Source organism: Micromys minutus (assembly GCF_963924665.1).
Source record: "Micromys minutus genome assembly, chromosome: 7".
Taxonomy (NCBI): Eukaryota; Metazoa; Chordata; class Mammalia; order Rodentia; family Muridae; genus Micromys; species Micromys minutus.
In genome coordinates, this window is record NC_137976.1 from 4,310,886 (window position 1) to 4,331,279 (window position 20,394).

Below are 20,394 nucleotides of genomic sequence, written 5' to 3' on the forward strand. Positions count from 1 at the left end.
CTGTGGACTGTCCCCTGGACCGTCAGTGACAGACACCACCACCAGTAAGACAATGAGATAAGAAACCAGAGTTGCTTAGGCTGTGTAGTCTCCAGTAATCTATTACAGGAGAACCAGAAGGAACCTACAGCTAAACTTCCCGTCAGAAATCCTCGACCTTTGCCAGAGACAGTTTGGCAGGTGAGCTACAAGTAAGTCAGAAGGAGGGACAACTTATGGCACAGCGGATCCTTAGACTGTTTCTAGAAACTTCCTTCATGGAGCCATTCCAGGGGGGGTTATGTAATGACCACAGGCTCTAGGGAAGGTAAGCAAAGTTTCCTTTGTCCCCAGCTGAGAGGACTGCTCTTCTGTGTGAACTCCAGAACTCCCAAAACTGTTTTGATGTCAACACAGGAGACCTCGTTTACCCTTCATGTCACCTCTGGAAGCAATGAAGTTTTCTAGCTGGGTTCCCAGCTTGCCCTCAGAGACCTAGCCACAAAGGTAGATTCAGGAGGGCACTGATGCCCCCTCGTGGTTAGAAGATATATTTCCTGAGCACCACTTGATTCACCAGGGCCCTCAGGAATTAGGGTCTGACTGAAAATGTCCTTAGGTTTTTAACCCCTGTGGGTAGCTAAAGCATCCAGATGTCGCCAGAACTCGGCAGGAGATGTCCTCATGGGCAGGATTTCAGTGTTAAACAGCAAATTCTATGGCCAGGAAGATAGATGGGTTGGTAAAGGTCTTGCTGGGTAAGTGTGGATTCCTGAGTTCAGGTGCACAGTCGGGGACAAAGATGAGAGGATCCCTGGGGCTAGCTGGGCAGCTGAACAGTGAGCTCTGTTCAGGGAGCACATGTGCTTCTCAAAACATCAGAGGGAGGGAGAGGAAGACTGATGACCACCCCAACCTCCACGCATGTCAACATGGGCAAGGGCACACGCCACACACATGCACATGTGACAGCACCACAGGTGCATGGGAAACAGAGGCATACCACACGCATGCATATATGACTATATCACAAGAACATGGGAAACAGGAAAGCAATAAATAAATTCAGAAAGTCTAGGAAGACCAGAACAAAATGCTCTCTCTACCCAACAACCTTCTTATAGTCTACCAAAAATCGACCAAGGGAATATTGTCTTTCTGTCTTCTAAACTCACACCATCCCAAATACACCTGGGCCCTCGGGGTGTCATTAAAATATATCCTGACTTGACACCAGCAAGTAGACTATAGACAACTCGTTAGGAAGATACCAATGTCGGGCTTGTTCATTATTTCTTAGTGAAGTTGGGGGGTGGAGACAGGGAGAGGGGTGGGTGAGTGGCTCAGCCAGGGACGTCCACGTGCTGGGCAAAACAAACTCCATAGAAGGAACCCTGAGTGCCTTCAAATCCAGCTTTCTCCTTGGTTCGGATTTCCCTTGCTCGATCACAAGTTCTTCAGACTCATTATCCCCCTGTGACGTTTATAAATGTTGTGGAGGCAAAAGCCCTGGAGCTACTTATTAACTGTGGGGAAAGGTCCAGGGGGCCTCGGAGACACTCAGGTTGGTTTTATGGCCAATGTATGAAGTTCTTTGCTGCCGGAAGCCGGCAATTCTATAGCCACTTTTGTTCCTTAGTAAGTCAGAAATCTCTTAAGGGCTCTTAAGGGAGATAACATGAGGCAAGGGTTGGGGCCTATGTGGGTCTGGGAATGTTTTTCATTTTAACAGGAAAAGGGCAGAAACTAGTGCCCTGTGGCTGCTCACTATGAAGACCTACAAGGTTCATGACATTTGGAAGAACCTACCAAAAGATATGTTCCCATACCTTGGCTTGCAAGCCTGAATCTCAGAGAACTATCTAGAAAATAAATAAATAAATAACAACAAAAACTGTGGTCCTTCAGAGCACTGGCTTCCATCTGTCCGAGTGATAGGAGAGTGCTAATGTTCCTGTGGGAAGACTTTCTCCGTGAGTCTCTTCACACGGACAGCAAGCGGATTTGAAAAACCCTTCTTCACCTTCATACTGGTAACACCCCCTCACAGACACTGGGGTAGGGAAGCCCAGTGAGCACTCTTGTCCCTTCTTGGTAAATCCCACGGGCTGGAGACATGCTTGCCCATAGTAGTGACAGGAGCTGCTCACGGCAACTCTGAAGGACAGTCACAAAATAATTTCAGCACCACGGTGCAGCAGCCCAGGAGGTGACACTCATCCACTCCGTGTGTTGAAGCTCTTAATGGGGCTCATGAGTGCTGTGGTCCTTGACCAGCTTTGCTTCATGCTAATGAGTAGATGTCAAGCCGATTGGGTAATTAGCTTATCCTGGGGTTGTCTTCCTCAGTGGAAGAACTTTGACAGGAACGATACTTTTAAGGAAAGAACAGCTCTGAGCCAACACAAGGATGTTAGAGAAGACAGGTGGTACAATGAGGGTGGAGGTGGGGTTACTCAGTGTAAGTGAGGCGAGCCTGCCTATAGCTTCCTGTTTCAGATCCAGGGTCCGTTAACCCCCTCAAGTCTCCTGATGCCCAGAGATTTAGAAATAAGTCCTTTGACTAAACCAAAATACCAGGTTTCACATGCTTTAGGAGCAAGTCAGGCCGTGGCTCTGCCGATGAGAGGGGACAGGGGATATGCAGCTGTGTGTGAGGTCATATCATGTAGAGTACACCAGGAGACGATGGTAAAATTTCAAAGCAGAAAATCACAGCCACGGTTATTACAAAAATAGTGTGGCATTTAAAGAGGAGGGAAAAAAAATCACAAAATGTTGTTAGAACTCCATCCCGAAGGAGTGTCCTTCTAATTTTAACAGTCAAACATCGCCTGACATCTTGCTGTCTTTAAATCCTTATACATTGTAGAATTCTGGGTCAGGACAATTAATATATAAAACTTCAAAGCTCCTCGGCATCCGAGACAGCACCACCCTGCAGGTGTTGACAGTTCAGTTCAAGCGTTTCAGGACGCTTCAGATGATACAGAACTATCTGGAAGCTTTATCCTCCCCCATCTCCAGCTTTGGCCTGGCTTAACCAGCACAAGGAGAAGGGCTCTGGCCCAAGGCCCAGTGGGATCAGCTGCTTGACAAACAAGGAGAAACACAACCTGCTGGCCAAGGCCAACACACTGGCTGAGCTGGAAGCAAGTTTTCTCGATGTCACATGCTTTCTTTGGCAGATACTATACCTCCTTCCCACCCTCATCCTTGGGAAAAAAAGAAGGGTTGACCTGTTTCAGGGTTCCCCAATCCTGGCCCAGCCTGGGATCAGCTTGACATCATTGTCCAAACCCCATGCACAGAGCAAAGCATACGAAGACTCCTGTTTCCAAAGCAGGGTGGCGGGCTAGGTGTCCAGAGAGCCACGCCCCTGTCCCCTGCACAACCATAGCCGCCCAGTGTCAGGACAGTGAGTCAGCTTATTTCCACGTACAGACAGACACACGGACGCCCTGTGATGAGAGGACTGGCATTTTCTAAACCTATCCATTTCCTACCCTGACTCCAACCCAGGTGAGTCCATGTCCCCAGAACTGACATAATTTTCATTCATTTTTTATAAAAACATCTTGGAAAACTGGAATTTAGAGAGAGTGGAAAAGTCTCACTTCACACACAGAATAACCTACGAATACTTTTGAAATGCAATACCAGCAGATGATCAGACAGGGAGGAACATGGACTCCATTCCCAGAGGGAAATGGGCTGTGATTGATTGATTGATTGATTGATTGATTGATACACTTACTCAGGGGGCTGATACCCAGGCAGGTATCAGTCAGCACTGTGTTCTCACCCACAGAGACTGGAAACCGGACCAAGGAAGGGCACTGTTCACCTTACCCTCAACCTCATGGTATATTGTTGTTGTTGTTTGGAAAAATATACATCCAACCGTGGCTTGCAGACCCCAGGAGTCTTGGGATAGCTATGCACTGCAGCCCCACAGGTGTGTGACTGTCATCATGTTACATCAGAAGGTTGGACACCCTGAAGATGTTCTATTGGAACCTTCAGCAAGCTCTCAGATTCATACAACAGGATAGGGGCTTGGAAAATAACATGAGAGTCTTTTGAGGTGAGACCAGGAAGTTGAATTTGTCACACCTCAGTGATGTTCCCTGAGTCTGCAAGAGCTGAACTGGGGCAGCTCGCAGAGGAGCCGTAAGAGATGTTTGTAAGGCAGGATGGAGCAAAGAGTGCTTTCATACAGAGCAACAGGGGAATCAGAAAGGATAAGGCCTCCAAGGCGATGACAGAGAAACAGAGACTGGCTTATCTAAAAGCCTCCACCAAACCTAAGGAAGGAAACGCAGAGGAAAAATAAATTAAAAATTTCCACCAGCCACAGTCCCCAAAAAAGGCCCCAGCCACCACAGGGCACACTGCGGATGATGGTCATACTCTAGTCTGCTGGTGAGTAGGGGTAGCGTCCCCTCCAAACACATATGTGGGGGCAGGTTCAGGGCTAGAAGCATCTTTGTAAGCGTGTTCTGGCTATGACAAGTGATTAAGAGAACAGAAAGGACTTGGGGAGCCAACAAGCCCATGCTCTCCTCTCAGGTCCGCCTCCTCCTCACATGGAAAACCAGGTCCAGCTAGAAGAAACAGGGGACTTCCAGGACAAGGGTGAGGACAGAGCTTTCTCTGGGAAGAGGAAGCAAAAGAAAGAGGACCCCGAGCTCTTCCTCCAAACCTCAAGAGAACTGTCCTGCTTTACACCTGCCCACCCCCACAGAAGGCCTTGAGTTGTTGGACAGAAGAATCCTACTGGAATAAATGAGAATTTTTATTTTCCTGCCTCTGGAAGAGTTTCTGATGACATGTCACTAAAATAAAGGTATCCATGTAGATTGAAAAGGAGAGTTCTCTGGGAATTTTAAGGTTTGGTGTTGGTCTTAGGAACTGGTGTCTTTACAGTGGACCACACGCCTTTTTAGACTTTCTGTTGTTAAACAATGATGTCCCAGGTTTTCACACCAATGTTAGGAAAAGGATGGAGAGAGATATGACCCATGGAGGTGTGGAGTATGGGGGAAGGAAGATGCCTCTGGGGGCCCATATTGGGAATCCTTTCCCTTGAGGGACCAGCCCCACAACAGTATAGTACAGAATAGAGTTTATTCGGGGCATGGGGGAGTCAAGAGGGTAGTAGAGGCGGGGAGAGAGAGAGAGAGAGAGAGAGAGAGAGAGAGAGAGAGAGAGAGAGAGAGAGAGAAGAGGAGTAGAGGCCAGCCATGAGCACATGGAGAGAGTGGGGGAAGGGAAGGAAAGACAAGGGACAAGTGGGAGAGAGCAAAAGAGCAAGAGAGAGAGGAGGGCAAGAGAGAGGAGGGAGCAAGCAGCCCCTTTTATAGCATCAGGTAACTTGGGGGGAGCACACCTGGCTGTGGGGTGGGGTTTACAGAATCCCAGCACTTTCCTGTCCACTTTTTTTTTTAAGATTTATTTATTACATATGAGTACACTGTCACTGTCTTCAGACACACCAGAAGAGGGCATCGGATCCCATTACAGATGGTTGTGAGCCACCATGTGGCTTCTGGGAATTGAACTCAGGACCTCTGGAAGAGCAGCCAGTGCTCTTAACCACTGAGCCATCTCTCCAGCTCCTCCTGTCCACTCTTAGGCATCATCTAAACCAACTGTGTACACTGGATACCCTGAAGCCATCTCTGCCCAAACCCACAGTAACACCCCCATCTGTGGGACCCTGGCCCACTCTCTTTCCTCAACAGGCATCACGAGGAAAGCTGGGGAGGATGAGGCTTTGCCCTCATCTCACCCATGACTTGGCTCAACGAAAGAGAATTTACTCAAAAAAGCATGGAGCTGGGAAGACAATGTGGTCAGGCAAGTGCTGACTCAGGCAGAAGGACCCTGGTCCCTTCGCCACCGAGCCATGTGAGAACCAGACTCAGTGGCAGATGCTTGTTACCTCAGCGCTGGAGAGGTTGGGAGAGCCAAATCCCTGGGGTCCACTGTCCAAGCAGCCTAGCCTGCTTTACAAGCCACAGATCACAATGGGAGACCCTCCTTCACAAAACAAGAGTAGGGGCTAGAGAGACATCTTAGCAGGTTAAAAGCACACACTGCTCTTACTGAGGACTTGCAGTTTTTTTTTTTTTTTTTTTCTCTAACATCCACATGGGGTGGCTCATAACCACCTATAAGTCTGGCCCCAGAGAGATTCTGTAGCCTTAGCCTCTAAGGGTGCCTGGACACATGCACATAAACATACTAATACACCAGGTACAGAAGAAACAAGAGGACTTTGGGAACAAGACTGAGGGCAAAGCTTTCCCTGGGTCCACATTATTTAAAAATTATTCTTAAAATACACATAATTTTAAAATACACATTATTTAAAGAAGAGGAGGAGAAAGGGAAGAAGAAAGAAAAAAACAGCATCTTTGGGGAATGAAGGAGGGATGGCTCAGTGGTTAAGAGCCCTTGCTGCTGTTCCAGAGAACCAGAGCTCAGTTCCCAGAACCCACGTGGTGGCTCACAAGTGTCTGTAACTGCCCTTCTGGGGCTGTAATGACTTTTTCTAACGTCCAAAGGCTCTGGACTGAGACACTTGGCACTTCTGACCCAGTAGCAAATCTTCAGAGTCAAGGGGGCCATGACAGCAGCATAGAGAGAACAAGCCCACCTGGATGGGTGTCTGGACTTTACCATGCTTCTTCCTTCCCGACAGGGTTTCTGGTCCCCTAAGGTACACGTCACACTCCCATCCATGATGGGGAATGTTTGAGAAACACAACCCAATAGTCTACAAACTTGTCCTTGGATAGTAACAGACAGGGTTAGAACTCTTCTCGTTTGCTTGAGAGGCCATTGGTTTGGGCAGCAAGAGTCTTAGGAGGAGGCAAGCATTAGCAAAGGGTCTATAATTCAGTGTGAGTAAAGTGAGCAGAATCCTCCTCCTGACCTTTTCATGGAGACAATGTTATAGGTACAAAGAAACAACTTTTGTATCAAGTCCAAAGGAACCCAAAATTGGTGAAAGAGGCCCTACCGAGCCTGGGTGTTCCAACACACATAAACAGATAATGTGACATAAAAACATGAGAAACCAACTAGAACATCACACATACTATCTACATTTACCAGCTAAACCCCACTGCTGGGGGTGGGGGCAAGAACACCTTGCAGTGTCCGTGAAATAAATACAGGGCTCTGGGAGACGCTGGCAACACAGCCCTCAGAATCTAATTTCGCAGCTCAGATTCGAGAATTCCTACCCGTGAGTCTTTCTTCCGGGCTGCTGCCAAGCTGTTCCCTGGCTTTACTGTTAGGAGACTCCCCACCAAGGCCACACCCCCGTCCCTCCTTGGACCCGGTGCTCTACCTTTGTGCTGCTTATCAGCATTCTCTCCAGCCTTCCTCCACAGTCTGTATCTTTGTCAACCTCTCAGTCAGGAACAGGATAGACCCCCTGGGGTGACCTGAGCGGGACCCCCTGAGGTTGAGAGGGAGAGGATAGGAAAGGTGTGACCCAGAAAGATGTCTGCAGACCACCAGGAAAGTCTTCTCTGGTGGGGATGGGGATGGGGGACCCTCACCGACAGCAACAGAAACCAGTTGGCTCTGTGTCCCTCTGACCTTTGTCTGCCCCCTAGCGGGGCAGCAAAATAACCAGAAACAAACAACCAAACCAAGAGGCAGAAATGAGGATCCTTCCTTGCAGAGCAAGAAGCTAATAACTATGACAGGTGGGCGCTGCCTTTCTGAGGGGGAAGAAAAGGCTGTGGTGGCCTGAAGTCCACACCCTTGGCATCATGCATTATCCTGTTAGACGAGCGTGCCCTACACAAATACTATGGCTCACACTTCTGTCAAGGCCATAAAGGGAAAACACAAAACTATCCTAAATAAAGATAGGTTTATTTTGAAAAATTAAAAGTAGAGTGGTATTCTCTCTCTCTCTCTCTCTCTCTCTCTCTCTCTCTCTCTCTCTCTCTCTCTCTCTCTCTCTCTCTCTCTCTCTCTCTCTCTCTCTCTCTCTCTCTCTCTCTCAAGTCTGCACAGTGAGCTGTTGACAACACTGTTTGGCAGGCACCCACCGTCTGTTCGTTGTTGGTCAAGTGCGTGCGCAGGTTACTTGGGAATTCCGCTCTATCAGGACAAAAGTCCCCACCTCTCCTTCTCCCCCACCCCCTATAACTCAGAACTGGTTCCTAAATACACTTTAGCTTTCAAGACTATGAAACTCAGACCTTACTTTTGCAAACAGCCCCCTAATCCTAAACGTATTTTCAACTACACAGAGTTTTTATTCTTGTCAAATGTTGTAACAATTATTTTATTATTAGCAAGATCAAGGGGTTGACCCACATAGCTTAATTGTCTAACCACATAGCTTTCGGCTTTCAAACGCTCGGGGATGTTGATGCTCCTTGTCACAGCAAGTAAAATCAAGTCGTGAAACGTATGTGAGCAAAGAAATGTCCTTCGACATTCCCCCCCTCTTACATGAGCTAAGCTTAGAAAATTCGGGGCTATTTTTAATCCTTAGTTAATCATATGGCCCAATACCAGCCGGAGCTTTAACATGGAGATGAAAAGCCTATTTCCTTGTAAAATTCTCACAAGGAATTATTACAACAAAGGAACACCTTGTTCTGAAAGCCTGCTTAGTAACGCAGCCTGCTGTTATACACCCAGCACTGTAGGCGCTTGATTGACAGGGTGTTTCCGTCCCCAGACTGACTCCGAGGGGGAAATATGCAGGAATCAAATAGGAAGGCTAACAGTAGCAGAGCCACCTCCTCTGCACACCTCCCCTTGTCCCCTCCAGTCCCCCAACCCCCAACCCCAATCAGGGCCCTGCCTTCTGATCGGCCTATGTTGACCAGCCTAGAAACAACAAGAGCTTACACGTGCCCATCGCCGAATGCCATGCCACAGGCTATCCTAGAATTAGCAATCTAAAGTGACCGTTCTGCTGTCCCTCATGATATTTTAGAAGTATGTTGTGTGTGTGCGTTCCCCTGCGCAGATGCCACAGCTTGAACATGGAAGCCAAAAGACAGCCCCTCCCCAGTCTGTCCTCTCCTGCCTTCTCCTTCTTGTGGGATCCAGACATCCACCTCGGGCTATTAGCCCTCTCAGGTCATTTGGACGGAACTTTCCAAGTGATGCTTGCGCCCCACTTGGCATTGTCCAAGCCACTTTGTTAATCAGCTGGTACATGGGCTAGTTGTGGGAAAGATGAAACAGCTTCACACGGGTGTCCGGTGTCTTGTAAGGCCAGGTTCGGCTGGGACCATCAGACCTCAGAAAGGTTGGAGGGAGCCTCTCCAGCATGGCGACCTCAGGATTATCAGTGAACAGGCAGAAGAGATCTTCTATGGTAAAAAGGACCTAGCACTGAGACAGACAGATACGGGGAGGGAGGGGTGAAGCGGCCTGGGGCTGTACTTGGCTTGGGCCGTGTACACAATAATGCATTTGGCAGCCTTTACCTGTACATAATGCACACACCTGTCTGTGAACAATGTGCCTAGCAACCTGTTAGCAATCAAGGACCCCCTCCTAAATGGATCTACACCTGTGCTAAGCTCCATATACATCTGATTTTAACTATGGACATACGTTGTTGCCCTTGGAGGCCCCTTGATAATGCCCCATTTCTATTCAAAAACATCCCAGAAAAAAACATGAGAACAACAGACAATGAACCAGTTCAGCCTAAGACTGGTTTGAAGGTATGCGTATGATAAGGCAAACTGTCTCTCTGAGTAAACTCTTAGGAGAATCTCCTATTTGCCTTAAGCTTACTTATCTTGTGTGGAATTGGATATTATGCATTATTGATGTATTTAATGTGATTAAAACCAGATGCACCGTGGGAAGGGACCGGTATTGTGAGCAAAGGCTTACATAGTCCGAGACCATCAGTGAGGACCCAGAACTACCCAGATACACCCCTGAGCAGCCAAACTCCTGCCTTTCCTCTCAAGTCCTAGAGAGAGAGGCCAAGAGCAACTGTGAGCCTTGATCCTCTCTCACATGGTCTGCTGTAGGAAAGTCTCCCTGATACTCTTGCAATCCGTTTGAGCGTCTGCTTCAATTCCTTGAATAAGAAGTACGTCTCCCTGAAAAATCTAGAAACACAAACCTAGCAGCCGGGCAGCCCAGACTTGGACCACAAGCAACAGCGGTGTAGGCTTTACATCCTACCAGTCAATCATCCTGTGGGTCGTAAAGGTCAAATCCCATTCAGCTTGAGGAAAACTGAATCCTACTTCTCACTGGCCAGCACGTCAGAGGGCAGACTTGTATCTAACCCACCACCTCAAAGGCTCCACACTCAGTACTAGGAGAACACGAGCAAACCAGAAGATGTCGGCAGTGCCTACAAGCAGTAGGGTCGCTTTCTTACAGTCATGCAGAAAGGAACTGCAGGCCCCATTCGCCTTACAACCCCTGCATCCAGTAAATCTTCCGTGTGGCTGCCACTGACAACTCAGAGTCACAGTACATGGTTTAAGTGTCACTGAACAGAGACTGGCCCCTCCTCTCTGATGGCTGCCATCTTTGTGCTTCCTTAAGGATTGAATTCTGTCTAGGGAACTAAAGGTGTGGAGAAGCCACTGAGCACAACCCAAAACTCCATCCTGGGAGCAGAGTGGAAAGAGTTCAAACAAAGAAAACAAAGTCAGAGGAAAGATTAGGTCTTCCCAGGTTTCTTTGAACTTTCCTCCAAGGCCCTGACATCAAAGGCACCCGAACAAGTGTTAATTCTCTGCATCTGCAGACCAATAGCGCCTTTGTTCTGGGAGGCTCCAACACACACACACACACACACACACACACACACACACACACACACACACACAGAGCACTGCTCATCCCTCCCTCCTTCCTATTGTGGATTGAAATAGTACAATGGGGTCCTGCTGGGGACAAGGCTGAAGACACTGGGACAGATGCACAGTAGCTTCTCCTGCTGGGTTGAAGTGTCCCGTGTACAGAAAAAGGGGAACAAAGTATAAACACTGAACAAGATGGCTCCAGGTCTCTCCCCCACAATCCTGCCCCCCCCTCCATTTGTTAAGTGTTCCCATTAATGCAAGCCCAAAGGAGAGTTGAGGGAGAACTTGAGGGTACTCCCTTACATTTAAGAAGTTATAAATACAACAGACCAGAGAGCACGTCAAGATCTCAGCAAATGAAGTGAGAAACCTGAGTGCGGATGCTAAACCAGCTTGTCTCATTGCTCTGTGTCTGGAAAAGGGCTGGTGGGGGTGACATTGGCCAGCTCTAGCCAACAGAACAGAGGGAAAATCCACTTCCAGGTAAAAGGAGTGGGCCTGAGGAGAAGGCTGCTGGACTTATGCCAGACCTCTCTGGTGAAGGTCTGAGGTGGGTAGAAAAGGCCATCTTTGCATGACAAAGGGAGAAGGGACATAAAGTGTCAAACATTTTGGTGACAGTGACAAGTGCTGCATCCTATGCCTTGTATCAGGGGAAAGGAAGCTGTCTTAGTCCCTTGTAACCTCAACTGAGCCCACCTCTTCTGGTATTCATCCCATCAGACACCACAGGTTAGCGCTGCTCAGAGTAAAAGTGCTGTGGGGTAGACCCAGCTGCTCAAATCCAGGCCACGGATTTTAGAATAACTTGAAGAGTTTGTCCTAGAGATTGCCAGGGCACCTGTTGCCTGTGGGTTGTGCCTCTCCAAATATAACTAAATAGGAAGCTGTTCAGTAGAGAGAGCTTCGTCTGCAGAACTGCTTCTACACAGGCCTGTACCTCACTTTCCATCCTCACACCTCCTTTTTCCTACACCAGCTTTCACTAGGGTTAATCAAGTGCTTCATGATGTGCGAATGTCTGCAAGACCTATATACATAGCTTCTAAAACATGAACCAATGTGTTCTCTGATTTTTAACCCAGTGTCCAAATATAGTACTTTATACTCCCGAGTTAACAGATCATCCTAAAGTCTGGTACATCCCCTGAACCCAAAGCATTGAACAGAATTTGGAATTCACGTGGTTCTTCACTTCTTAGGTTTTGTCTACCTATCTAAAATGAAAGGAAGAAACACTTAGAGGACCTAGTGTAGTGTGTCTCAAATGTCTTCAGATGCTCGCAGAGATGGGGCAGCTGAGCATGCTTCACTGTGCAAAACCCAGGCCCTAAGAGACCTCGAGTGAAAAGAAGGGGCTCAAGATGAAAGAAAGACAGGAGACACAACTGCTCCCATAAGGCTCAGTGACAGGAACAATGGCATGTGTGCACAGGGTGGGGCGGAAAAGCATATGCCTAAACCTTGTCTTGGCATCCATAGCTACGATGTCCTCAGAGAGGACTCAATCCATATTCATCTTCCAAGGGATGCTGGAGTGGAAACATGAGGACCTAGGATTGTGTGTAGAACTTGCTTCTCGCTATTAGTCACATTGAAACTAACAACCATCAACCTGAGCACTCACCTGTCAGCATTCACTAAAAGAGACTGAATGGGGCGGGGATGAGGGGTGAGCCTACTGTAGGGCCAGGTTTGAGGGTGGAAGCAAGTAGACCCCCATCTCATTCATGTGATGAGTACGGCCACCAGTGTCCTCCGCCCCACCACAGTGTGTCTTGATGTAGGAGGAGAGCAAGATCACACGTCCTCCTTATCGCTCTGCTAAACAATGCTGTGCTGACTCGTGTATAACATTTTCAATCCAGTCTTAAAGATAATCCTAAAACGAACAGTGAAAACCATTGTGTTCAGGGGAGAACCGAAGTAGAACGATGCAGACTTGTTCTTGAAAACACAGTCCTCACACTGTTGGAAAAATAACATCTCCCTGGGACATTCCCTAGAGACGAGAGCCACAGAACAGGTCTCAACACGCTCTCATGCTCTCTCCAGACAGAATGGTCACAGGGAGCTACAGCCTACTGGTCGCCCAGTAATCTCTAAAGATCAGGTCCTGGCATGATTCTGTCCAGCTGTGTGCTGTGGCCATGCTTGGCAACCTTTTAATTAATGTATTTATTTTTGGCACTTCTGATGACATAGACAAAAGCCATGTCTTTCTTGGGTTTTACTTTATTTCCGCTGGAATTGTTTCACTTAAAAAAAAAAAAAAAAATCAGATCTGATGGTCCATGCAAATCCGGAGACTCAACTATACCTCTGTGTTATAGTCAAATGTGAGCTATTTCAACTTAAAATCTTTACTCACTAGTCAGATGGAGGATTTTTTTTAAGTCATGTAAATTTTGTCATAAAAGCCATATCTCAGGCTCCCTCAGTCCTAACCTTGCCTCTGAGAACACAGGCTGGATTTGAGGAAATCAAGTTCTGAGCCAGACTTCCCTGGTGACTAAACCTCTATGGGTATTTAGTTTGTGGATTTTTTCCCAACTCCCACCATGTGTTGTGAAGTTACTTTTGTTAGTCCTGCGTTGAGAAGAAAACCATATCTCTTACTATATATATTTTGGGATCACCCTATAATCTGGTGACTTTAGTAGATACTTCTTTAAGGAAAGAAAAATAAAGATGATCAATTAATGATTAGCCATTAGTTTGACACAAAAACTCAAAGGGGTCTTCCTTGGCCTATGGCTGCATATGGCTATAGCTCCTTTACAAAAGCGCATCCTTGCATATTCACTGAATAAAACAAACGACAAGTTAATAACATGACAACTCCATAACGGTGAACCATGCAATCTGCCAGGTGGCTGACTTAGAAATGACTTCATAGTGATATTATCAGCCCATGTCATTACGCAGCCAACTTTCTAGTGCATACTACAATTAGTAACAGTTAAATAAATGTATATGTAATGATATATACAATATTATAACTAATTTATTTCTTTGTTAAAAATAAGAAAAGCCATAAAGGGGGAAAGGTCATGGACAGAACGCAGGCAAAGTGCCGTGTTTGGAAGAAAGACTTCAAATAACAACTCTGGGGACTCATCTGGGTCCCAGGAAAACCACTATGAGCATGTGCCTTAACTCAGGGACAAAGCTGGTCAGTGTGTCACTATGGGCTACCAATTCCACCTGCAAGAAGGCCCCGGAAGAGCCTAGACAAGGTTGAACTGGAAACAATGTAATTCCAAACTAACTTTATAGTTTACCACTAAAATGTTACAACTCTAGAAGACATGGCGGTACAAAGATGTTTTGTTTTCTCTTTGCTTGTTTATTGCTTTGTTTCTTTGTTTATTTCATTGTTTCTCTGTTTTTCAGAGAGGTGAATTAGGATCCACAGAAACCAAGAGCCTTCTCAAAGTGAGGCAGGTCTTAAGTGACCCTAAGGAGGTTGGGAGATCTCACTGTTGGGAGATCTGCTTGTTTTCTTAGAGGGACAAGCAGGAAGTCAAGACTCATCCAACCCATGTCTGTGTACACCCACTGTGGGCAAGTTCCCCTCCAAGCAACCCTGGCCTTTGCCCTAATCAACCACCTTGGAACAGTATCCGAAATGGTAGTTGTTTGAATTTTCATAACATTCTCAGCCCCAGAAATTGAAGATAATACCTAGAGGGAGGTTCCCTTTAAAATGGCAGTAAAATGGGGGAGAACTCCTTGTATCACACATCAAAGAAGCTGTGGAGAGAGAGCAGAGGCAGGGGAATACCCCCTGACACTGCTAATGCTGACCCAGGCACAACTCCAGGGGCTGAGCATGATCTATTCCCGAGACTTCACAGTAACCTCAGTGAAAGTGGCCGTGTTACTGTGAAAGGAACCAACTAGTTTCAAGAAAGTGACCAGGCCAGGATTTGCTCCAGACCCACTGGTCAGTTTCTCATTCAGAGCCTCATAGTTTCCACACTGCTGTCTGCACTGGGAACTTAATGATACATTTAATCTGCCCAGGGAAGAGACAAACACAGGTGAAGTCCTCCGGGACTTCTTCATGCTGCTGACAAGTGGAGGCGTAGTCAGGGCAACCATGCGGGACCCTCCACTCAGGGAGATGGTAAAGTGCGTGCACGTTTTCAAGGCTGGGAGGATCAGGAATGAGGTTCTTTCTCCCCTGGTACTCAGTACCTTCCTACAGCTGCCACTGAAGTGTCATTGGTGACATGGGGATCCCACAGTGCTAAGGGAAGGCCAGAGAGAAAGAAGGCAAGAACTGAGTCCTGAAGAGCTTGTGCCTGAGCCAGGAAGTTGGATTTTACCTGCCACTCTGCAATAAACAGAGTGACAGAGGTCAGGCCATGATGCAGAGGCAGTAGCCAGAAAGGAGCAGGCTCACTACATGACCGAAACCCAAACAGGTCGGCAGGGATCACAGAGCCATGTGATCAGAACAATGCAAAACTCCCCCAAGGGAACAGACCTCCTGCCCTTCAGTCCCCACAAGACAGGCAAAGGGCCGCACCAACATGTCAGACTCCATCATTTTCGCCCTCTCTGGGGTCTTTAAAATAGGCTGGGCATGAAGGCCTGCCTGACTGTTCAGAAACATGGACAGAGCCATCCAGACACTTGGTTAAATCTTGATGTTAATCTCCTGGAAGCATTTTTTTTCTTTATACTTATTAAAATCTCAGCCAAGAGGGTTTAGACCTTCTCTAAACTTGAAAGCATTTCTGAAGGATTAGGATTCAACATGCGATACGTTCTTTACCTTATTATGTCTAGTTTCCTGGGGTCTGACCAAAGGTCCCCAGGAAGATTTTTTTTCTCTTAAACAAAGCTCTTGGTGTGAGCCACTGCTGGACTTTGTCCACATGTTTTTGAGGCCTTGTAAAAATGCCTGTTTACACTCAAAACTTCCTCCTCGTGTGTCTACAGACTCTTTCATAATTGAAATCATGGCTTTCTTCCTGACCAAAGGGAGACCGGAAACATATTACGCAGACAGACGATGTTCAAATCTCCAGCATCCTGAAATCTGCCAGAGTAAACCTCAAAATGTTCAATAAGCAGGAGACTTCCCAGTGTCCCCTGAACACACAGTATCTGCTCTGACAAAACCAAGTGTCTTCGTGCCCTGAAAATGCCCGGCAGCTCTGGGCCTCTGGGAGTTAAGTCTGGGAATTCTCATGTTGAACCTACCTGTTCACATTTTTTCACTTCAGGGATTAAAACCTTCTTTGGCAGACATCTTTTGAAGACCAATAAGGCGGGTCACTTTTTGTTTTCCTCCTAAGTCTTAGGACTAGAAGGGCCAGTTAGGATGTCCAGGACAAGGGATAGTGGAGTGTCACCAGCAGCCCCCCCCACACACACACACACCTGACTCCCAACCCTTACACTCTGGTGCACGCTCTGACTCTCATGATGCTGGGAATGGCACCTCACACGTGCTAGACAAACCACTAAACGGCATTTGTAACCCTAACTCTTCTGAAACCCTAGCTGCCTCTTCTGGCTGATAGAAGCGCTTGGGCACAATTTTTTTTTTTTTTTCTGGCCTGGACCTAAAACGACAGGGCAGTCCTAGGCCCTGGGACGCGAGATTTACCTTGACAAAGAGAGTGATGTCGTGCTCCTGTCCCGGATGCCCCTGCTCCGAAGCTGGGCCGTTCTCCCTACGGCCGTTCACTCGCCCCAAGTCTTCTCCGCCCTGGGCGCTGAGGTGGTTGCTGAGCGTCACCCGGGACTCCGCGTACCCGGTGGATTTGGCCTCCTCTCCATCAAGGCTGCTGTCGGGGGCCTTCTCTTGGATCGCCTCCTCGCAGGGTCCCTTCAACCCGGGTTCTGGCCTCTCTTCTTCCTCCCCGGTCTCCTCCTGGAGCCTGCCCTGGTCCCCATTCTCGCCAGCATCTACCCTCGTCTCCTCGGGAGCCGCTTCCTCGGACTCGTCTATCCCCAGGGTGCCCCCTTCCCCCGCTGCGTCTGCGGCCAACGCACCTGCCAGGTCCCCAGGCTCCTGCCCTCCAATCTCTGCGGTTGCACTCTCAATCGCCTCATGCGGGGGCTGGTGGCTGCTTTCCCCTCCACCCTGGGGCTCGCCCTCTGACCCGTATAGCCCTCCCGCAGGTGCCTCTGTGTCCATGTTGTCCCCTCCAGGTCCCTGGACTTCTGGATTGACCTGCGACCCTGGCGCGCTGTCTCCCTGCGCTTCCTGACCGGAGTCTGTCCCTTCCCCTGCCTCTGAGGCCGCAGGGTCCCCTGGCTCCCGGCGAGCGTCCTCAGGGACCTCGGGGGCCTCACCTTGAGTGTCTAACCCGGAGCTCGTCCCCCGAACCTGCTGGGCAATGGGTGCCTCCTCCGCTTCCTGCGGGATCCTGTCGCCCTCGGGGTCGCGATCCGCAGCCTCCGCTTTACCCGGAGCTCCGCTGGCACCCGGTGTCTCTGTCCCGGGGCCGGCGTGCGGGTCCTGCGCCTGCGCTCCCCCGATTTCCCCGTTCTGCCCACAGCCTCCTTCCTCCTTCCCCGAGGCCATGGCCTCTGCGCCCGCCCCCAGGTCCCTGGGGGCCTCTGCAGCTCCCTCGCTCGCTTCCCGCCCCTCCAGGTCCGCAGCGCCAGGCTCTCCTGGTGCCTCGATCGCCGTACCTTCTGGTTGCCCCTGGGAACCCGGAGCGACCTCCTTGGGCTCCGTCGCCTCAGCCATGGTAAAGCACCCTTCCTCGACGCCGCTCGGGGGTGAGGGGTAGGGTCTCCGAGAGGACACCCCACTCTGGGATGTGGAAGCGAAGGTTTCGCTTGATGCGAAATCCAGAGGGACCCCAATACTCTATGTCCCTTTTCCCTGGCTCTTTTTCTTTGGTCTCTTCCTCAAGCGTTCGTGCTTCTTCTAAATTCGCACCCGGACCCCAATTCTTATGCTCAGGCCAGAGTGTGGGGCTGAAGAACTCAGCTTGCCTCTTGAACTCTTTCGAAGAGATGGGCTGGCTCGCTGCGGTGAGAGTTGACCAGAAAACCTCAGCGGCAACTCTCCCCTCTTAGGGCTTGGGCGGGGTTTGCCTTCCCCACCTCCCAGCCAGTTTGGGTGGCCTGGGAACCCAGCCAATGACAGCCTTTCTGCGGCTTTTGTGGATTTTAATGAAAAGACTGATTTTACTGGCCACTTTAGCGTTTTCTTGGAACAGCTTCAAGTTTCAGAGCCATTTAAATCACTGTCACACACTTCAGAATCGAATTCGTGCCTTGCCTCACTTCGCCGTGGAGGTGACAGGCTAAGCTCCTCTGGTACTGCCTGGAACAGAGCCATCCCTGACTCTGGTCCCACAGAAAAGTTATAAGCCCCGAAGGGAGGAATGCCTGCTTTCCCATTTCTGTGGGTTCCGAAGTCTAAGGACAGAAGGAACAGTAGCCAGGTGAGCTTTTGGAGGAGTTTGGGAAGGAGAACCAGGTTGCCTCTCACTTCCCCGGCCCCTGAAGATGCTAAAAATCTGTGCATCCTTGGACTCAGAATTTGTAACTCATGTCCAGTGCTTGGGTCTCAATATTTTGGTAAGGGGTTTGGGGGTTGGAAGTGGGAAAAGAAAATTTAGGATGGGAAAGAGGGAAGAGTTATAGAATTAACGGGGCCAGAAGTCCCCCACTATCACCCTTCAGAAGCTTCTTACAGAGAAGGAAGTTGTGCTATAAAAGGTCACACAGCAATTCTCAGAACTATTCTCTTGAACTGAAAGCGAGGGGATCCCCGCCCCTCCCCCAGCTTACTCTGTGACACCAGCATTTCCCACCTTACCAAAGGACACACCAACTATAGACCAATATTTCTGGTGAACATAGATGCAAACATTAAACAAAACCCCAGGGGTTTGAGTACAATAGCGTATCAAAAAGATCATTCACCGCTCTGGGGTTGGAGGCTGAAACTGTGATCCATCCCATTCAAACCTACAGATGCAATGCATTGTATCAACAGAATGGGTGAGATTTTAAAAATTGCAGGGCTGGAGAAATGGTTCTGAGATTAAGAGCGTTTATTGCTCTTCTAGAGGAACCGAGTTTGATTCCCAGCACCCCACATCAGGAAGCTTGCAGCTTCCCCCTGTTCCGGGGGTTCCGGTGCCCTCTTCTGGCTTCAAATGGCACCTTCACTCACATGCGCACCCCTACACACGCGCGCGCACGCGCACACACACACACACACACACAGGCACACACTCACATACATGCAGATGATTAAAAATAAGTCTTTTTTGAAAAACAATGTGTTCTCAGTAGGACCTACACACAAGGTACGCACTTGATAACATTCAACATCCTTTCACAATAAAAGCCTTGGAATTTTTTTCATAATGATAAAAGTTGTGGTGTTGCTTTTTGCTTTTTTTTTTTTTTTTTTTGGTTTATTGTTTTTTGGGGATTTTTTGGGTTTTTTTTTTTTTGGTTTCTGTTTATTTGTTTGTTTTGAGGCAGGGTCTCATGTAGCCTAGGCTATCCTCCAGTACACTACATAGCAGATTACCTTGAACAAGTCTCGATGAAATGCTGGAGATGAACCCAAAACATTCATGGACGCTAAGCAAGTACCCAGGGAGGTGTTGCCCAAAACGGATGGAGCAGTGGGAGTCTCGGTTTGATTTCTGTCTTACTGAGTTTGACTTTAGGCTCTTACTGGTTTTAGCCATCACTCCCACAGGAGATTTTGTTGTCTTTACAAGAGAGGAATGTATCTTCAAGTGCTACACCATTCACCTGAATTCTTCCTTTGTATTTCCATCGCTCATCACTGACGGATAACCAAAGCCGTGGTTTGAAAGTGTCCCTAAAAAGTCCATGTGTTGAACACTTCACCCTAAAGTTTACATTTAATGGTAATTACAGGTGGGCTTCGGGGAAATATGTATAGTTAGATGTGTGTGAGGTGGTGATATTAGTGACCTTAGCAAGAGGAATGGAAATCTATACTAACTGTGTGTGTGTGTGTGTGTGTGTGTGTATGAGAGAGAGACCAGTGTGCATGAATGCACGCATGTATGTGTACATGTGTGCCTGCCTTTCTACCTGCTTGTCGGACTGTTTGCCTGCCTGTCTCTCTGTCTCTCTCTCTCTATCTCTATGTCTCTTTATGCATGTCTCTGTCTCCTTTCCCTTTCTTGCCTTTTTTTTTTTTTTTTTTGGCCTTTCTTGCTGTATATGAAGCACCCACTACCACAGCACTTGAGATGCTAACGCTTTGCTCTTGCCGTTCCCAGCCCCCCAAATTGTGAGCAATAAATTTCCTGTTCTTATCAATCACTCGGAGAAGCACGAAACCAAGACAACAGGACAGATAGACACCTGTATTCACATCACATTTCCCCGTGGGTAAGCACTACCTAGAAAGAACAGGACCAAAGCCATAGCTTCAAATAGATGCCACAAAGCACTCAAAACACATCACCCACGGGAGTAAAATAGTTGGACATGTCAGGTGGACCCTGTTCGGCTCCTGATGAAGGAGTCCTGATGCATTCACCAGAGCAGAAAGCATCTGTGACTGGCGTCCATCTCTAAGAGGCGAGCAGAGGCAGCAGCGAGG

The 20,394-nt window shown here is 48.2% G+C and overlaps 1 protein-coding gene across 1 annotated transcript in view; it reads right to left on the minus strand.

Moving 5' to 3' along the window:
- CLIC6 (chloride intracellular channel 6) overlaps positions 1–17,529 on the minus strand; it is a gene marked incomplete at both ends in the record, with an annotated part of 37,072 nt that extends 19,543 nt beyond the window's left edge. Inside the window, one exon of the mRNA XM_080918778.1 lies at positions 16,438–17,529. Within this exon, the coding sequence (XP_080774904.1) occupies positions 16,438–17,529 (1,092 nt within the window). The remainder of the gene's footprint in view (positions 1–16,437) is intronic.
- Between the last annotated feature and the right edge of the window lie 2,865 nt (positions 17,530–20,394).